At 39.7% G+C, this 20,218-nt stretch overlaps 3 protein-coding genes across 3 annotated transcripts; 2 read left to right on the top strand and 1 right to left on the bottom strand.

Annotated features, from left to right (window-relative positions):
• The first annotated feature begins 1,205 nt into the window (after positions 1-1,205).
• On the top strand, positions 1,206-5,588 carry col10a1a (collagen, type X, alpha 1a). Its single transcript, XM_056767938.1, has 3 exons — positions 1,206-1,320; positions 1,526-1,664; positions 3,227-5,588. The coding sequence occupies exons 2-3, from the start codon at positions 1,541-1,543 to the stop codon at positions 5,068-5,070; spliced, it is 1,968 nt and encodes a 655-aa protein (XP_056623916.1). The 5' UTR covers positions 1,206-1,320; positions 1,526-1,540; the 3' UTR covers positions 5,071-5,588.
• A 2,054-nt stretch (positions 5,589-7,642) lies between these two features.
• marcksb (myristoylated alanine-rich protein kinase C substrate b) lies at positions 7,643-10,334 on the bottom strand. Its single transcript, XM_056767860.1, has 2 exons — positions 9,963-10,334; positions 7,643-9,154 (listed from the first exon to the last, which is right to left on the bottom strand). The coding sequence occupies exons 1-2, from the start codon at positions 10,047-10,049 to the stop codon at positions 8,564-8,566; spliced, it is 678 nt and encodes a 225-aa protein (XP_056623838.1). The 5' UTR covers positions 10,050-10,334; the 3' UTR covers positions 7,643-8,563.
• Positions 10,335-11,990: 1,656 nt separating this feature from the next.
• Positions 11,991-20,044, top strand: fyna (FYN proto-oncogene, Src family tyrosine kinase a). The gene is made up of 13 exons (XM_056768013.1): positions 11,991-12,168; positions 12,912-12,995; positions 13,820-14,076; positions 14,245-14,341; positions 14,897-14,995; positions 15,166-15,269; positions 15,564-15,713; positions 15,866-16,030; positions 16,227-16,406; positions 17,261-17,337; positions 17,465-17,618; positions 17,934-18,065; positions 18,282-20,044. The coding sequence occupies exons 3-13, from the start codon at positions 13,830-13,832 to the stop codon at positions 18,488-18,490; spliced, it is 1,614 nt and encodes a 537-aa protein (XP_056623991.1). The 5' UTR covers positions 11,991-12,168; positions 12,912-12,995; positions 13,820-13,829; the 3' UTR covers positions 18,491-20,044.
• The last annotated feature ends 174 nt before the right edge of the window (positions 20,045-20,218 follow it).

Here is a 20,218-nt window from a genome sequence, read left to right as displayed (position 1 = left end):
GGGGTGTGTGCATTTCCCATGCATCCAAAAATAAATTCTAGTCTATGTCTACTAAGGAAAGCATCTTGCTTTTGAGAGTAATGGAAAGCTTTGTGATGAGAACCAATTTAGGAAAATAAAAAATGATGAAAGGGAGTCAAGGCAGCAAAGAGAAGATAAAGATGCAGAATCCAAAAACAAACGCAGGGATCAAAATGTGTGCCCCCTTCTGGCCATTTAGTGGAATTGTCATCATATGCCATTGCACTTTCAGCAAAGAGGGTAAAAAAGTCAGATGTATTTTCCAGAACGTCTTTTTATATTTTCTTTATTAGCTGTTTCTGGGTGAAGCACTTGCAAAAATACACACGTAAAGAACCATAAACTTGCTTGGCCTGAAATAGTACATTTTTATGAAAGCCTCACACTCACACAGAGAAGCTGAACAAACAGACTCAAAGTAGCTCCTGTAGGTATATTTCTCAAGGAAAAGACTTAAATATATTTTCTGATGGTGCATTCGGTTTAATCGTGCTTGTTGTGATGTTCATCAGTCAGCACACCAGCAAACCTAAACTATCCTTACTTCTATGTATGTTTTTGAATGTTTTCAAGGTGAAATGTAAGTCCACCAGACAGACAAAAGACATGAGAGGAATTTTTTACCAGACTAGGGTAAAAAAAAGATTTTCAACACCAGTTTTCTGAGGCTTTAAATATCACAGTAACGTTCAAAACACTTATATATTTTTATTCTAAGTAAATCTATTTTTATTCTAAGTATTTTTATTTTTTAAATGTCAATATAATAATGATAATTGTAAAACAGGAAATTATTTTTGAATATGTCACAACTAAATGTTATACATCTAAATTTGCAATGCATATACCAGAAATCACACTGTTTGAAGATCAAGCCGTCTTTTATCTCAATTATTGTTTGCATCAGGTTTCTACGGGTAACACGTGGACATACACATCATAGAGACCTTCCATACCCTTAAAATGACAATTTTTGCCAAATTTAGCACTAAAATGCATCTTTTGTAGCTTTGAGGGGAACTTAACTAGATCTAATCATGGGTCTAAACACTCAAGCAAAAAGCCATTCAGAAGTGACATGCCAACAGTGGGCAAATCTGTCTGGTAATTACAGCCTAGCATTGAGAGGGGAGGTACTAGTGTGGTAGGTGCTGTTTTAATGATGCAAGGGCCAGATATGGTATAAAAACCCTCATCATTGTGCTATGCAGCAGAAGATCCTCTGTCTGGATCCTAATACAAGGATATTCAGAAGTGGGAGCCGCATTTCATTTATTTATTTGGAACCCAAGTATGCCGGTAGGTGTTTGCTTTCATACTTCTTTGGATGTTTTTGAGGCACTAGGCCCTGAAATTTAGGGACATCTGTCAGCAGGTGCAGAGAAGAAGGAACACTTATACACTGCTTGAAAGTTTAGTGTATAGTCAACTGTATTAAAATGTTGTATCTTTTATTGTTTTTAAGTGTATCTAAACAAAAATGTGTCTTGTTCCTCTGTTGCAGATTTGACCTCAGAAAATGGAACTACGTGTAGCAAGCATTCTTCTTCTCCTCGTCGCCTTTGTGGCTGCTCATGGGGAGAGATACGTCAAGAAGTCGGTGAAGGGCCCTCAGTACCAGCCATACTCGGTCAAAAGTCATGGTAAGAGTTTAGGCTTTTATAGGCTTTTCTTTACATTCTGCAAAACAAGTGTTGGCTATGAAAGACATTAGAACGACACATGTGTATCCTTTACTTAACATGCAAGCAAGCTAAACAAAATTAAGATGTGCGCCTGATATTAAGTTACATGAGTCCAGAATTCTGATTGGGTACTTGTACACAACGGCTCTTCCAATAGCATAATGAAATCCGTCTTTTTAGGATTTTAAAGTAATGGTTAGCTTTAAACACATTACACCTCTCGATTTAACTAAACTATATAGATAATTCATAATTTACAGTAAAAAAAACTATGGTAAACATCTTCTATTTTACATTAAATGTTACATGATCTTTTTCTTATTCTTCTCCCATCCTTCTGTAAATTCTGTTTTGGATATTGGAGTTTAAACTCAAGATGCTGAATTAGTGTTTTTAATGTTTGACTGCATTGACTTATGTCCACCGTTCAAATATATATCATACATAAAAATGTATAAATATTATAAATGGGATTTTAAATGTATGAATGTCGTTTTAAACACATTTGCAGTACATTTAAGTAGTGTTCTTGTTTATCTGATTGGGTTCGGCAAAAGGAATTCAATATTTTTCTAAATTTTAAAGTGTAAATTCACATCAACCCCAACCAAGAGCATTTTTATATATATTCAAAAACACCCTTTAGAAACATGATGAAAAGTTATTTGTCTGGGTGTGTCACAGCAAAATGTAGACGCATCTGTTTTGGTTAATGAATGTAGTGCTTCCAAAAATGACTTTCAAAGTGATCCAGTTTACAAACCAATAGTTTTCTTACCACATGAAGGTTATATAAAACAGGGGCCTCTTATTTCCTTGCCACATAAATATGTATGTTCATTTAGACATTTTTAGATTCACAATGAAATTACAAAATAACAAAAAGAATGTGCAATGTCGTAGGCTATTGAAAAAAAATCTCAGTTTATATAGTATGAATATAATTCATATAATTCATTGTGTTTATGATGTTCTGGAAAAACCTTTGCTACTTTAGATGAAGGATCTAAAGCATAAAACATATTACTTCTGGGGCCTTGCTGTGCAATAAAAAAAGCTTTATAGGGCAGCTGTAAAGCACTTCCTGATTCATCATACTCTGAGATACTAATACTAGTGTACTGCTATTTAGGACAACATAAGTAGTTTGGTCCAACATTGATGTGATTTGATATGATACTGAAACATTTAAGTGGATTAACTCAAGGCAAAAAAAAAATAGTACTATCACTCAAACAAATTCATTTAATCATAAGTGGATCTTAAGCAGTTGCACATGGCTGCAGTCAGTTGTTTTATTTACCTGTTACAAACTCTAGCAATACATCAAAAATTTATATATTTTTTCTTTCTAATTTTATGTTTATAGAAAACATAAACTCCTCAACTGACACAAAGTCCCAGAATGAAATACAAATAAATATCTTGATTTTGTTCCATACAACAGTAGTCTTTTCAGTTTCAAGCGATTATTGATTAAATAAAGTATTGACACTGGATTACCTTTTGTTTCGTTTCAGTGGTGTCTGTAGCTGGAGAACCTGGCACTCCTGGAGAGCCCGGCCCAGCTGGACCTCCTGGACCCCCTGGACCCCAAGGATATAATGGAGAAGGACTGCCCGGGCCACAGGGACCACCTGGATCACCTGGACCTGCTGGTTACTCTTCACCTGGAAAACCTGGCTCTCCAGGTGGACCTGGCAAACCTGGCGCCACAGGTGCACCTGGACCAAAAGGAGACAATGGTGCATCTGGTGCTCAAGGTCCCAGGGGCATGCCCGGCCCTTCTGGTAGCCCAGGACCTGCAGGTTACTCTGCCACAGGCAAACCCGGACCAGCAGGTCTTCCAGGATCAATGGGACCAAGGGGAGAGACAGGTCTTAAAGGACATCCAGGTGTTCCAGGTCTACCGGGACAGAAAGGAGATAGAGGAATCGGGGTTCATGGACCACCTGGCGAGAGAGGTCCAGCAGGATCCGTAGGTGCTCCAGGGAAACCTGGTGAGCCTGGTATTGGAAGACCTGGCAGCGCTGGACGTCCTGGTGAACCAGGCAAATCAGGCACACCTGGTCATGATGGGCAACCTGGACCCATGGGGATGCAAGGTCCGAAAGGTCATCAAGGAGCCGCCGGAGTTGGAATGCCTGGCAAACCAGGTGAAAATGGTGCCCCAGGTATGCCTGGCTCTGTTGGCCCCAAAGGTCCGCAAGGAGCAGCTGGCACACCTGGTTCTCCTGGTAGTCCTGGTTACGGCAAACCAGGTGAAGCTGGTGTAAAAGGTGAAAGGGGTCCAGGCGGTCTCCCAGGGGCAATGGGTCCAAAAGGTGAGCCAGGTGCTAAAGGGCACACTGGATATCCAGGTGCTACTGGTCCCACGGGTGCAGCTGGTCCTCAGGGTGCAACAGGTTTCCAAGGTGAGAGGGGAGCACCAGGTGATAAGGGTGAGCAAGGTCCAACGGGAGCTCCAGGGCTAAAGGGACACAAGGGAGAGCAAGGACAACAGGGAGTTGAGGGCAAGCAGGGTTATTCAGGGCCAGCAGGCCCACAAGGTTCAAGAGGAGCTACGGGTGCTCCAGGTAGCAAAGGAGATACTGGCCACTCTGGTGCTCCTGGTACTCCAGGAACACCTGGACCTGCAGGGCCAAAGGGTCTTTCAGGACATCCTGGTGCGGCCGGTGAAAGAGGAGAGTCAGGTGCCCCTGGCCCAAGAGGCCCTGGTGGCCCCCCAGGTCCTTCAGGACCAACAGGTCTTAAAGGTCACCCCGGTCTTCCTGGGACACCTGGTCCCGCAGGTTTGACTGCAAAGGGAATTCCGGGACCTCAGGGTCCTCCTGGACTTCCTGGATCTGATGGGTCTGCTGGACTTCCTGGTCCTGTCGGACCTCCTGGCCCACCTGGTCCTCCTGGTGAGGTTGTTTATGAGAAGGGAGGCCATGTGGAGGCAGAGTATCCAATTTTTGTCAAGAGTCCAGTATCTGCATTCACTGCTGCACTTGTGAAACCTTATCCCCCAGCAGGCAGCCCAATTAAGTTTGATCAGATTGTGTACAATGCAGAGCAGCATTATGACCCCGAGACAGGTGTGTTTACTTGCCAGTATCCAGGAATTTATTACTTCACTTATAGCATGCATATCAATGGGGCTAACGCCTTGGTGGCACTTTACAAAAACAACGAACCAGTCGTGTTTACCTATGATGAGTATAACAAGGGATTCCTGGACCAAATGTCCGGTGGTGCTGTCCTTCAGCTCAATGAGCAGGACACTGTTTATATCCAGATCCCTGATGATGAGGCTAGTGCCATTTATGCTGCTGAAAATGTCCACTGCACCTTCACTGGGTTCCTGATCGCCTCCACGTGATCAAACCACATCACGTCTTTTAAAACCATCACTATTTCTCAGACAAATATCCTGTTCTGCAAACATTGATGCAGAACAGACTGTGCTATTGTTCTGAGAAATGTAAGCATATCAACTTGAAAATTCCAAGCAATGGGTGCCAATAAAAAGAAGTAATTTAAGTTATCAGGGATAGAAAGGCTGTTAAATCCTTATAAATGACATATTTCCATGGGGAGAGCATGTGAAGTTGTGTCCTAAGAACCATCATATGTTTGTTTTTTATCTGTTTTGTTTGATCTTTTCTTTGTTTGTTTCCATTTTGATTTTATTCAAATCTTTGTGTCTTTTCCTGTCTGTTATTGATGAACTTATATCATTACTGATTAAACAGAATGCTCTTCCTGACATCCCTATACCTGACTTGAATATGTGAGCTGGTGAAAAAACTCACAAACAATGAACATCTGTCAATGTTATCCAAAATAATAATTTTGCTCTGTAAACCATGATGGCTAAAATAAACACATTCCTTAAGAGCTCCTGTCTGCTGTGTTTTCATCTTTTGATTTAATAGCTAACTTAAACAATACATGGCTTTCCTGTAGCTCAGTGGTAAGAGCATTGCAAATACCTATGTAAAATGTATAGGAAAAGCAATGTAAGTCGCTTTGGATAAAAGCGTCTGCCAAATGCCTAAATGTAAACATATTTTACAGAGAAGAATAGGCAAGTGTCTAGATTTAAAGTGACAGTTCACCCAAAAATGAAAATGATGTCATCATTTACTTACACTCGAGTTGTTCCACATCTGTATACAATTATTTGTTCTGACGAACATAGAGAAAGATATTTGGAAGAATGCTTGTAACCAAACAGTTCTTAGCCACCATTGACTATAGAAGGAAAAATCACAATAGTAGTTAAAGGTGCCCCAGAACTTCTTGCTTTCCTACATTCTTCAAAATATATATATTTTTTAAAAGAACAAAGAAAATTATAAATTCCTACTATGGCAGTAGTCAACGGTGGCCAATAACTGTTTCATGTATAGTTACAAGCATTCTTCCAAATATCTTTCTTAGTAATCATCACAACAAAGAAATGAATACCGATTTGGAACAACTTGAGGGTGAGTAAATGAAGACAGAGTTTTCATTTTTGGGTGAACTGTTCCTTAAGAGTTGGATTTAGCTTTTGTGGTTCAAAAATGAGTTTCCCTAAAACATTAAAGGGAACACAGGACGGGCTTTTATGGCTGTGTTAAGTTCAGCCAGCCAACCTTAAAGAGATGTGGGTTAGGTGGGGAGACAAGTCAAACAGAATCTGCTGGGTGGAGGAAACCGGGAGCCAGAAGCCACAGGCAGCCAGGGGACTGCCCTCCGAGGGTTGTGATTGAGTGAAATAAGTCAGGGCAAAGCACCTGGAGGGTAAAGTTGTTTCCATGTGTGAGCAGACAGAGGGCAGAAGCCACAAGTTTAAGGTTGTCCAGTTCTTAAACCAGGAACAGGAATACTGGGTGAAAACACACCCGTTTTATGGTTTGCTAGATTAGTGGCGGAGTTAATCTGGGAATGTATAAAATGCAGGGTTTAAGTTTATCTTTAGCTTCTGCGGTGGGCTAAAAACATCCAAGCATTTGGACTTTCAAAGGATTTAAAAAATGATATTTACTGAAGTTGAGCGTAAGAAGACAAAACTAGATGAAACTTTGAGATCTAGGTGTTATGTCTGAGAGGTGTAGGGAAACTAGGAAAACCTCATACAATGACATAATTATACGATTTCTATGGTGCTGTTGTTGAAAAGATGTAGACGTAAGGGGTTTGAGTGTAGAGATGTTCATTTATATAAGACAAAACCCAAAATAAACCAAAAGACATAAATATCGTTTTCACATGTACACGTTTATTCCACATTATCCTCTCACTAAACTTTAAATTGGAGAAAAATAAAGACTTCAGGTTGAATATGACATACTCCTTAAGAAGTTTATCAAATCAGATCTGATTCAACAGTTTTTAAAACAGAACATTTAAAGGAACCGTTCACCCAAAAATGAAAATTCTGCCTTCATCTACACTCAAAATGGTCCGAATCAATTTCTTTGTTCTGTTGAACACAAATAAAAGATATTTTGAAGAATGTAGGAAAGCAAACTGTTCTTGGGCACTTTTAACTACCACTTTTTTCTACTATGGTAGTCAATGGTGGCCAAGAACTGGTTACAAAGCATTCTTCCAACTATCTTTATCTGTGTTCATCAGGAAAAAAATAGAAATTTATACAGATTTGGAATAACTTGAAGGCGAGTAAGTGACAGAATTTGAATTTTTGGGTAAACTGTCCCGTTAACCCTCCATATATCAGCAAGTTTTAGCAATGATATGTTTGGGGTCATATTGACCCCACAAATGTTTTCACACCATTGTGATATATTTTGGTAACTGTAAACATTATGTATTTATTTACATTTAAATGCATTTTATTGCTGACTACTTTTAAGACTTGATGTATAAAAATACACTCAAAATGCTCTTCAGAAAATATCAAAATTGATTTGGAATCAGTTATTAAATAAAACACTCATACATTCTCTTTCTAAATCCTTTATTTTAGTTTTGAATGCCCCTAAAATGCAGGGGTAAAAGAAGCATTGTGAACAATTTGCACGCAGTTACATTCCATTTAAAAATCAAGTAGAGATGGTGCTGAAGTATTTACAGGAAAAGAATATCTACTTGACGATTGCACTGGCAAATTCATACATTTGTGGAACTGTGTTGGAATAAAACCACTTTGACTGCATTACACGACAGGTCAAAAGTTTTGATCTTGAACAAATCAGAACATCATTCTCACTGAAACGAGTATCTCTAGAGAAAAAATACTTCATTTAATACCACAGATATTAAGAAAAACATGAGAGCCATTTCATCAACATCATAAAACCCAGTAATGACAAAAGCCAAATACCAATACATAATGCTGTAGTCCTGCACAACGCAGCGTTTGAGGTCGAGCACCTAATTTCAGTGATTCATGTAACAGATGACAGTCAAATAGAATGAGAACCGACCAATAACCTCTGTAAATTGTTTGATGACGTCGCTTCTGATCTCTTTCTTTACACATTTGATTTACCCAATTGTATGGCGCCAGTACCTTCAACTAACATTTCAACTCAATGTCCTTATGACACTAACATAGTTCACCTACAAAACAAAAAAGTATGAAACAGGCAATGTTATTAATCTCACTCATGCACGCACGCACACATCACTTACACAACTGCTACAAAAAACTGATGAAGAACATGGGAAAAACTGTGCCTTTCACTTTCCAATCACTCCATCCAACACCCTTCCTTCAAAATGACATGTACAATGTAGTGGATGGAACAAGAATGGATGAAATGAGAGTATGGGTTAAAACAGACGGTTTGAAATGTCATTGGTTTTTGTACAAATTTTCCATGTTTGTGCTCCTCGGACTTCATCCTTTCACCTCCATCTTATTCTGTGGTGGCCGGGGTCTCCGAACTCTCCGCGGCAGCTGGTTCTTGAGGTGCGGCCTCCGCTTGCTTCTCCTCGACGACTTCAGCGGATGGTTTTTCCTCGTTGCTTTCAGCTGGTTCCACAGCTTTGGGTTCCTCGGCTGGAGCCTCGGTCTTCACCTCTTCGCTGGAGGCCTCGGGCTTGACTTCCTCAGACTCTGGCTCATCTTTTTTCTCCTCTCCATTCTCGGCAGCGGCTGGTGCTGCCGCCTCTCCACCTTCGGCCTCTTTTTTGGCACTCTTCTTAAACGAGAAACCACTAAGTTTGAATGGTTTCTTAAAGGAGAAGCGCTTTTTCTGTTTGGCAGGCTCGGTGCTCGCCGAAGCTGCGCCATTTTCCTCTGGCTTGGCCGAGTCCTCGCCGTTGGCGACGGCAGAGCTCTGCCCCTCACCTTCCGTAGCGGCCTTTTCTGCACCTCCTTCCTCAGCTTTCCCTTCTTCTGCTTTTACTTCTCCATCGGGGGAGTGTTTGCCGTTGGCTTGCACATCTTCTGTGGCGGCATCTGCCTTTGGAGAGGCATTCCCGTTGGTTTTAGCGTGACCATTCTCCTGTGGAAAGGAAGGAAATTGTAATAAGTTATCATTTTACTTGCAGCGGTCTTCGTTTATATTCCATGCCTACAACCTAAAAATATATGGCGTTTACAGAACACTGAGTGGAGTCTATAGGTTTGCCACGTGGGTGAAGTCTCATACACTTTGTCTGGGTGATGCTGTTGCCATCTAACAGTGAAAGGGTTGCAAGATGGACGAGTAGATCTCACCAACGTTGATCAAACCCGGGAGATCCTCGTGTAAAGTAGATGTGGGCGATCGCTTCGAAAGCGAAGGTCTCGCAATGCCACTTTTTATATTAAAGTCATTTTTCATAATAAATCTGCGGATTTGTGTTTGTAGCACGATTTTAACAGAACGATGTAATAAAGGCGTGGTGATTGAACCGAAATGGCTTTGGACGGCGAAGCTCGACAAAGCTTCAATAAAGCGTCCATTAAACTCATTTAAAACGACTGGATTTGTTTTATTTGTGCTTTTCCCCAAAATGCAACATATGATTTTCTTTTACGTGCATTTGACCATGTTCACATGGGGGATCGTAAGGAAACGTGTGGATGTGAAAAGGGCATTTATACTTAATTAAACCCACCGATTGCCGTTTGTCGCATCTCGCCAATACATATTTGTCCAAAAAACACCGGGATTTAACGCAAAGTGTTGATTTTCAGTGAAGTGTTCGAGTTCCTTTGTTGATCGGCGCATTGTTCAACTGAGCCGACTTGGATTTTTGGTATTGCACACCCCCTCAAAACATCACACGTATACAACACCAAAGATGATAATTAAAGAAAATTATTACCTGCCCGTTTGATTTATTCGCTGCCTCTGACGGCTTTTCGGCAGCGGTTTCCTCTTTTGCGCCGTTTTTGGAGATTTGCGCTCCCATGCTTTCACGCGCAACAAAGAATCCCAGCAGATCAAATGAATGAACAAAGAGCGCGAGCTTCTCCCTCAGACGCGTCGCGTGGTCGCTCTCGACGGCGTTTCTTTTTGAATAAACCCGCGGAAAGAGACAACGAGAGGCGAAGCTGCGATAGAGCGTTTAGGAGAAAACGATAAATACTGCAGACTCTCAAAAAATAAATTATTTGGGATACGAGACGTAGATAATGAAATTGTTCTCTTTTGATAATGAGATGCTGGATACAACGCCCAAGTGCTCAAGACGTCACAGAAGAGCCGCGTGAGCCAATCAGGCGCCTGTTTGAAGCTGGGGGGAGGGGCCATGTTTGGGCGCTGGAGGGGGAGGAGGGGCGCGCGACCAGCAACTGGTGATTCAGTACCGTTGAAAACAAGTCACAAATGTTTTGCCTTTATTTTTTTATTCTTATTTTATCAAAATACTTTTAATTAACGGCTTTTGAGTCTTTTAGTTTTTTTTAAATGCGCTCGATATCCAAAAATCATCATTTTTTCCATCATCTGACTGCAAGCAGGCACACCAGAATACCAGGTTTAAATGGCCTGGCTGAGTAATCATTACTCCACGTAACCATATGAATGCACTAAAAAGGCAATGCATTTGCTGCATTTGCAAGAATATCAGCCCTTTGCTAGAGCAATACTCCATCCATGGATTACACATTTCCAATATAAACATCCAGTCACACATTGCAAGCATGCTGAATTCATTCTGAGGGATCCTGGTGACCTATTTTCAGTCACAGTTTATCGTCAGCCCAGACCGAGCTGTTTTGAATTCACTGAAATAGTCCAAAGCTTGCTTTCACATTAACATACTAACTCACGTCACCATGGCAACTGCTCACATAAGCAACATCACAGCAGATTCCTCATAAACAACAACGATGTTGTAAATGTGCAACGGTGAAACATGTGTTTACGTCTGAATGGGTGATTGTGTGAGAATATGACTATTTGGCTGAGTTATCCAGAAAGAGTGAGAGAAGATTTAGGCCGCAAACTGCTAATTTACGTTTTACGTATTCATTTTTAAAGTCAAACAGAGAAGTCTGAAACGTTAAAGTGTTTTCAGCACCCACAAAGTGTTAAAAAGTGGCATGGTAAAAAATGATTGAAAATCGTAATTAAAGTTACAAAAATGTGAAACAGACCTATAACATACAAGTTTAGTCTTTGGCATTTCAAAGATTAGAAATGAACAAATATGTTTTAGTGGAGCCTCATAAATCATTTTGAACAGTTGTTTCTTTCCAGAAATCTTTATAGCATAAAGTGACTCAAAATGTATAATAAAATGTGCAGTGATGTATTTCATAGCTTCCAGTTCTTTTGATCTAAGAACAGTTGATTATAGTACAAGAATCATCTAACAGAGTGCATTTAAAAAGTAAATATTGGCCTAAATAATGAGTTCTAATAACTGATTAGAAATTGTGAACACATTTTTGAATATGTGGTGTCCACACATCAATACGTTTCTAAAAGCTCCATAGTTTAGGATACAGCCATGAGTTTTTGTTGTACTTTGTATTCATTGATGTATCATATTGATAATGCAACACTTATAGTTTTTGAGGAGGAGCCGGCTCATCACTTGTCTGGAAAGATGGAGAACCAGCAGGTTAGATAACATACACCATGTTTCAGGAGTTTTTCTAAATATTTTTGACCACAGACTCCAGAACTTTGTTAAACACAGATCCCAGAACTTAATAATAACGTGATGTTGAAGATGTTTCGCTTGTTTTCTCACATTGACCACATCCAAGCCCACTTTGCATCATAGCAGCGGAGGACCATCGAGGAGGCAAAATATGCACGCACACGCAGGCGTCTCCCGCGCACCCTGATTGGTTCAACATTATGTCAATCACATCCCTCCGTCCCTCGGAGAACCCTCCTCCCAACGCCATCATCTGTTACACTCGGCGACAGGAGCAGCCCGAATCGTCAGGGCCAATGTTGTTATTTTCATAATTTACCGACACATTATTGAAAGGGAAAAGTCTATCTGCAAATGACCTATTTACGATTCTTTCTTTGCGGCGATATACACAACACTTCGGGCAATCCCTCTCTTGGTAAGCGTTTTTTATGGTCTGGCGTTTTGATACACTTGGTGCATCCGATTTGAATCCATTGGATATTCTGAATAATGATAATGACGGGAGATGCTATTCTAATGCTGCACTAATCTTAAAGAATTCGCTTTATATTCCGCGTAAATATTATTTAGCGATGCTTAACATCGACAATGAGTGTGTGGAGATGGTGTAGTGTTTTTCTCTTTGGCAGGAGGGGAATGATGCGCTGCAGAAAAGCCTTATATACACAATTGAATGGAAGAATAAGGCCTCTGTCAATGGACTGTTAGTCATCTTATTATATGATGAAATCATAAAAGAGTTGTTTGAGTTTACGTTATCAAGACACAAATATCTCATGGAGGTGTTTTTTATTTAAGGTTTTAATTTTGGAGAATCCTTCTGACATTTTTTATGTCTGGGAAAGCATCAGTGCAGTAGATGTAGGCATACACTGAATATTATTTGTGAGACATAAAACCTTGTTTCCCCTTTATTTCTGTCTTTATGCATCCTGAATGATAAAAAGGTCTCTGTAGTGAAATGGTCTCTTTACACATTTGTGCACTGGTGACTATAGAACAAAAATAAAGCTGTAATGACCGTGGTAGAGACGTTTTGGTCTCTTGGTGTTAAATTTGGAAATGCGCAACCTAAAGCAACACAAAGTCCAGGCAAAGTTGCATGACAAAAACAAAATAAAATGACATGTTTGGTTTTTCATTGTTTTGCCCACTCAGGCATTGGAGAGAATCATGTTTTCACTCCACCTTTAATTGAATGGAATGCGAATACTCCACTGTGGTAGCCCAGTGCTCGCCTTGGTATGTTTATCGTCTATATATGTTGTCCTTTTCCCTCTGTATACATTACAATTCAAGTCTAAATGTAGTCACTTGTAAAGCAGACTGCTCCTATTTTTCTTCTCTTAAAGGGACAGTTCACCCAGAAATGAACATTCTGTCATCCTTTACTCACCCTCTTGTCATTTCAAACCTGTATGACTTTCTTTCTTTCACAGAACACAACAGAAGATATTTTGAATGATGTTGGTGAGCAAACAATGGCGGTAGCCATTGACTTGCACTGGTTTTGTGTCCACACAATAGAAGGGAATGGGTGCCGCCGGTGTTTGGTTACCAACATTCTTCAAAATATCAAATTTTGTGTTCTGCATAAGAAAGAAAGTCATACATGTTTGAAATGAGTAAATGATGAAATTTTCAGTTTTGGGTGAACCCTTTGACTCTGTCACAAAATTGAACATTTAAAGGTTTTGGTAGCAGAATGGGTAACATGGAATTAAATGAGAATGAGACATTTATTTATTTGTTTAAAAGCTCTTGAGAGAGCATAAATGTTTGCCTTAAATTCCAACTGTAAGCACAGTACACAAAGCTACGTTTACAAGTAAGAATAGCAGTAAATAAATCTCAGCTTCATCGACTGACACATTCATTTGTTTAAGCTGTAAGTAAACCGTCTTTCAAAAAAAGAATCAATTATCGCCTCTGTTATTGATTTATGTCCCTGTAACTTATCAATTAGGGATTTTAGTTTACGTCGCAATTGTTAGTTTGATGGTTGTTTTGAATGTCTTGTTCATTCAGTCATTATGTCCGTACATAAACATTCATTATTTCCATAGAATATAGATAATGGGCTGTGTGCAATGTAAGGACAAAGAGACGACCAAACTCACAGACGACAGAGAAACTAGTGTCTCACAGCACGCAGGATATCGCTATGGGGCCGACCCGACACCTCAGCACTATCCCATCTTTGGAGTCGCCACCATCCCCAACTACAACAACTTCCATGCCCCCGTCAGTCAAGGCGTGACTGTGTTCGGTGGAGTGAACTCTTCCTCGCACTCCGGAACGCTGCGATCTCGGGGTGGAACAGGTAACACAAATAGGAACTGTGCTGTTCTTGCACTTTGCAACTAAAGTATAAATTGCAAATGAATAACAAACAATCTTTTCCATTAAACTTTGTTCAAATATTTGATTTGAGTTTGGGGGCAGCTTCTGTTTGTATGAATCAATTGATTTGTATACATTTTGTTTGTAGGAGTGACACTCTTTGTAGCACTTTATGATTATGAAGCAAGGTCAGAAGATGACCTCAGTTTTCGCAAAGGCGAGAAGTTCCAGATTCTGAATAGCACGTGAGTTCATAATAAAACATTTTTTGAGAACATTGTATCTGTGACAAAAGTGCAAAAGTGACCAAAGCGTCCAAAAATACTACTCACCCTTTATTCATTTCAAACCTCACTGACTTTCCTTTCTTCAGCAGAGCACAGATGAGGATATATTTGATCATTTCAAACCTGTATGACTTTCTTTCTTCCGCAAAAAGGAAGATATTTTGAAGAATGTTGTTAACTGAACAGCGGCGGCACCCATTTACCTCTATTGTATGGACACAAAACCAGTGCAAGTCAATGGGTGCCGCAACTGTTCAGTTTACAACATTCTTCAAAATATCTTCCTTTGTGTGGAAGAAAGAAAGTCATACAGGTTCGAAATGACAAGAGAGTGAGTAAATGATGACATCCTTTTCATTTATGGGTTAACTATCACTTTAAATATGTATTTTTAGATAAAAGCGTGACAGAACCGTGTCATTTATAGACCGTGTCGTTTTTTTATCAACAAATAAAATTCTGCAATTCACTCATTGGCTGTTTTGTCCTCTTGCACCTGTTGTTGTCTCTCAGGGAAGGGGACTGGTGGGAGGCCCGTTCTCTCACTACAGGTGGAACGGGATACATACCCAGTAATTACGTGGCTCCAGTAGACTCCATACAAGCAGAAGAGTAAGTTTAGTTTCGTGTTAAAAAAGACGTATTTGAAATATAAATAGGACCACTGCGTAGAACATAAACCTACAATTCCTGTTTTCTGCATTACTCTAAATAGCCTGTTTCATTGGCTCAAGCACAATAACATGTCATGTGGTAGCTAAACACTATGTGTCCCTTTGTAGTTGGTATTTTGGTAAGCTAGGCCGTAAAGACGCAGAGAGGCAGCTGCTGTCAAATGGAAATCCCAGAGGCACGTTCCTTATTCGCGAGAGTGAGACCACGAAAGGTAAAAAAACGATTTAAAGCTCCAATCTGTAACTTTTCCTTCTCTATCGCCATCTCTGTTTAAAGTTGCAGGTTACTTTATGTACTCTTTACGTACTCTTCATTCCTTTAAAATGACACTGCGAAACAGTTTTTTTATTTTCTTTCTTAATAACTTTATTTTTAACGGCAAAAATGTACGGATTGCCATTATAAAGCAGACATATTTTGCATCTACATCTGATTTTGCGAACCAAATCTAGTTTACTGAAACACTTTCAGATCTTTGACACCGCTGTACAATCTTGTCTCGTAGGAGCATATTCACTATCCATACAAGACTGGGACGAATCTAAAGGCGATCATGTGAAACACTACAAAATTCGAAAGTTGGACAACGGCGGCTATTACATCACCACTAGAGCTCAATTCGAAACTCTGCAGCAGCTTGTGCACCATTATTCTGGTAAAATTTAATCAACTGAACTATCCACATCTGACAATGGACTGTTCATAATCTCTTAATCTTATATAATCGTAATCAGTGTAATCATAATCATTGTTTACATTCAAAATGCCTGACCCAGTATTTAATCTTTTTAATCTTACCGCGTTCAGCCAGGGCCGCAGGGCTTTGTTGCCGGTTAATAGTCCCGTGCCACAAAGGGATGCCCCGCCTTGCCGACCTGTCCGTCAAAACCAAAGATGTATGGGAGATTCCACGGGAATCACTTCAGCTCATCAAACGATTGGGGAATGGACAGTTTGGAGAGGTCTGGATGGGTAAGCGATTAGTTCAACCGCATGCCCAATAAAATATATGTGTGTGTTACATTTAATTCAAAGGCCAGAGATTTATTAGAGGCAGTAAACATTTCTTATTGTCAGAATGCCATTTGTTCTGGAAGGATTTATATGTGTGGTTCCTTTCACCGACTGAATGACTCACTAACTATGAAATCTTGTGACTGAATGGCAGGCACTTGGAATGGAAATACTAAAGTAGCAGTGAAGACCTTGAAACCAGGCACAATGTCCCCAGAGTCGTTCCTGGAGGAGGCTCAGATAATGAAGAAACTGAGGCATGACAAGCTTGTACAGCTGTACGCCGTCGTCTCTGAAGAGCCCATCTACATTGTCACGGAATATATGAATAAAGGTAGTAGCACGTCCTGCCTTTTTAAACTAAAAGGTGTAGGTTGTATGTAATAAAACTTTTAAAGAAACAGGTAACGACAAATTTTCGCAGGTAAAAAAATTAATACCACCTCACGTTGTTCAGTCAAATTTACACACTGCCTCCGATATTTTTGGTCCGTCATAGAACTGGGTTTTTTTTTTTTGCATTTTTCGCATCCGTACCAAGCTTTTTGAGACGCGTTTTGACAATTCAGAGACACCGTACAGACGAGCGCCAATACGAAGAAACACGTACGAAAATCTAGACCGTATGTGCGAAGACCTTTACTCTGACGTCTTTGAGAAGAAACATTCAAATAAATTAATTTCCGGATCCCCGCCCTTTCCCTTAAAAGAGTTGTTATCACGTAAGCCCACTGTAACAAAGGCTATAATAAATAAATATATAAGAAAAGCTCAGAACCAGCGGACAGAAAATGAAACGCAAAAAAAAGGCCGCCTTAATTTTTGTTTATTGTCGGAGATCACACAGTTTGACTTGACTACTGTTATGCTGTGTAATATTCTAAAATAAGAATTAAAATAAGTTATATTTGATTGTGTAACACTGACCAAGGAAGAATAATATATCTAGAATTGTTTTCTTATTTTCTTTTTCATTTTGTGGTTTACTTATAGAAATAAATATACGTTTTTTAAAGTCAGTTTTGGCCAAGTGCATCCTGAACCATCGGTTTTGGCCCAGAATTTTCATTTCGGTGCATCACTAGAATTTCGTAAACTACACAGAACAATAAAAAGTGTGGTTTAAATAAATACAAAAATGACATTATGAACGCAGGTTTGTTTACGTATGTTCTGATGGGCTTACAGGAAGCTTGTTGGATTTCCTGAAGGATGGCGAAGGACGCGGGCTTAAGTTGCCAAATTTAGTGGACATGGCAGCTCAGGTTAGTAAAATGATTTGATACGCAGTGCACTCAAATAATCATTAAAGGTGTTCGGTTTCAGGCAGCACTTACCTGACCGCAGGACATTGCAATTTTTTTATTGCTTGTGCTTTCGCTCTTACCGTAGGTTGCTGCAGGCATGGCGTACATTGAAAGGATGAACTACATCCACAGAGACCTGAGGTCTGCCAACATACTTGTTGGTGACAGTTTAGTGTGCAAGATTGCAGATTTCGGACTGGCAAGGCTAATAGAGGACAATGAATACACGGCACGACAAGGTGAGGGTTAAGACGTTATTATAAAAATATCTAATTATTCCAAATCTAATTATCGTAAATATATAATAAATCTTAAAGTAATTTCCCCTAACAACCACTAGGGGGTTTATTGCCTTATGGTGGACAGTGTGTTTAAAATTGAGTTGATGTATTTTATCAGGTCATAAAACAAGAACTGAGTTATGTTCTATCTACGAACGTTGGCCTGTTTCTCAGCAAACGTATTCTGTGCAGTCTGTAATTTCCTTTTGAAATATTGCCCAGTTCAAAATTAGGCCACTTTTCCAGATCCATAAATCCAGTGTTTGGTTGCAGGTGCCAAGTTTCCAATCAAGTGGACGGCTCCGGAGGCGGCGCTTTATGGAAGGTTTACTATCAAGTCAGACGTCTGGTCGTTTGGAATACTACTCACAGAGCTGGTAACCAAAGGACGCGTGCCCTATCCAGGTGAGTTTCAAAACAAAGTATTGAGAGTTAAAGACTCAGAGTGATGCAATATTCAAATTCAGAAAATCTATGAGCGGATGGCTGTTTACATTTATACTTTTATCCAAAGTGACCTATCCGAATCGAAGCCACAACTTTTTGTGCCAACAGTTCAGCTGATAGTAATAATGCGTAACAATTAATTTAATCAAAGTACGTTTCGCTTGTCTCTCTCAGGCATGAACAACCGGGAAGTGCTTGAGCAAGTGGAGCGTGGTTACCGGATGCCCTGCCCGCAGGACTGTCCAATTTCCTTGCATGAGCTCATGCTTCAGTGCTGGAAGAGAGACCCCGAGGAGCGGCCCACCTTTGAATACCTGCAAGCTTTCCTTGAAGATTACTTCACTGCCACCGAACCACAGTACCAACCAGGGGACAACCTCTAAACGTCCCAGAGTGCAGAATGCCACAACAGACTGCCCTTCAGAAGACTGAGATTGAATGATCGTTTGATGATTACAGCTTCCAGATTTTGTGCCATCTCAACCCCAATATCCGATACAATCCATCTTCCGTTGAAAAAGGACATGCAATCTTGTAAGATCTGTCGGTAAAGCCAAATAGTGTTTCGGGGAGATGCATCAGTCGTGATATCATGATAAGAATGGTTTGTATTTAGTGTACATAGTGTGTTTAGTTCACCCTTGTATTTGGCTTGTTTTATTACTTTTTATAAAGCAGTTTTACGTTATGATCCAGGCCAGGAAAGAACCGACAGTACGATAAAAGCATGACTGAGGCGACGTGAAACGTTTTACTAATTACAATGATTCTGGAAATCATTCCTAGACACTTATGGTGGGGTGTTGAGCAGCCTCTTTTAAATATTAAAGGTATTCTGTCAATTGTATATTAATATGTAGCTGTATGTGTCAGAACAGTCACTCCCACGATGTGTCCTTACCAGATGCGATGCGACGATAAAGCAACAAGTGATACCCCGATACATCTGGAAACCAAGCAACTCGCACTAACTGTCGCTTGGTTTCCATTTGCTTCGTCCATAACAAAATCTCAGTTCGCAAAACCCACGCTTTGTAAAACATCAAATATCTTCTGATTGAAACATTGCTTGTCGCTGTTATCCTTGCGCATCGTGCCTGGCCGAGACATGCATCAGTGCATAGGTAGCATCACAAATTACTGTGATATTTCTTTTCCACGGAAGGTATCAAAGTCTACGGTTAGTGAGTTTTGCTGGGCCTATATTTGCACCTGCTTTTAGCAAGCGCTCAGTGTCTCCATTTTCTTTTCCTGCTTCTTAGAATGAGTGCATTTTCTATTTAGTCCGAATAGCTTGAGACCAAGTGGGCATTACGCTTGACCATGCATCTTTCCTGCAAATAAGATAAGACGAACTGCTAACATCTTTACTGTTGTGAGGGAAAATAAACACGTTCATTAAATGTATCTCACGATATCATGCGTTATGAAATAACACAACTAAATACATAGATAAAACTAACCTTGTTTTTAAGCCTCATTTTATTCCTCATGATAAAAAGACATTTCTGAATATTCACGATTGTGTCTTTACTTACTTTGACACGTTTAGTTTGAGAACTCTTCCTGCGAATGATCATAGATAGCATTACTTTAATATTTATAGTAAGATCATTATTTGTTATTACACAGAAGAATTGAACAAGAGACATACTGTCCTCGGGAGAAAATTGAACTGTAAAGGCTGTGAGCCAGATTTCAAAAGCAGTTCACAAAACCATGTGTTGGTTTTTTGTTATTTTGTCTAGAATAAAAAGAGTTAAATAAGGCTGCTTTTAACTGGGATTATAATTTATGTTTTGCATTTGTTCAATTTCAACCTCATCATTTTCACATTTATTTTTGTACCATTTGGATTAATTCATAAATATTGTGTTTATTTAATTTGTTTCATTATGCATACGCATTTTGAGAATAAACTGTCATATTGAAGTCCATTTCTTTGAACCTTGATTTTTCTTTTATTCTCATTGTCATTGCATTAATTTTACAGATGTGGAGCAAAGCTGCTGGAAAAAGTTATTAGGGCCACGCCACGTCAGTCAGTGTTCACTGTCCAAATTCTGCTCTTCTGTAATGCTCTGCATGTCCACCAGTGGGCCAAAATTTAC

The sequence above is a fragment of the Triplophysa dalaica genome, chromosome 15, assembly GCF_015846415.1.
Source record: "Triplophysa dalaica isolate WHDGS20190420 chromosome 15, ASM1584641v1, whole genome shotgun sequence".
NCBI lineage: Eukaryota > Metazoa > Chordata > Actinopteri > Cypriniformes > Nemacheilidae > Triplophysa > Triplophysa dalaica.
The sequence above is the reverse complement of the archived record's forward strand: the minus strand, read 5'-3'. Positions and strand labels throughout refer to the sequence as shown.

Bases quoted from the DNA above. Each gene is read 5' to 3' on its own strand.
- col10a1a (XM_056767938.1), top strand. From the start codon at position 1,541: ATGGAACTACGTGTAGCAAGCATTCTTCTTCTCCTCGTCGCCTTTGTG. The intron at 1,665-3,226 runs GTAAGAGTTTAG...GTTTCGTTTCAG, and splicing joins ATACTCGGTCAAAAGTCATG to TGGTGTCTGTAGCTGGAGAA.
- marcksb (XM_056767860.1), bottom strand. From the start codon at position 10,049: ATGGGAGCGCAAATCTCCAAAAACGGCGCAAAAGAGGAAACCGCTGCC. The intron at 9,155-9,962 runs GTAATAATTTTC...TCCTTTCCACAG, and splicing joins CGAATAAATCAAACGGGCAG to GAGAATGGTCACGCTAAAAC.
- fyna (XM_056768013.1), top strand. From the start codon at position 13,830: ATGGGCTGTGTGCAATGTAAGGACAAAGAGACGACCAAACTCACAGAC. The intron at 14,342-14,896 runs GTGAGTTCATAA...GTTGTCTCTCAG, and splicing joins TTCCAGATTCTGAATAGCAC to GGAAGGGGACTGGTGGGAGG. The intron at 17,619-17,933 runs GTGAGGGTTAAG...GTTTGGTTGCAG, and splicing joins TGAATACACGGCACGACAAG to GTGCCAAGTTTCCAATCAAG.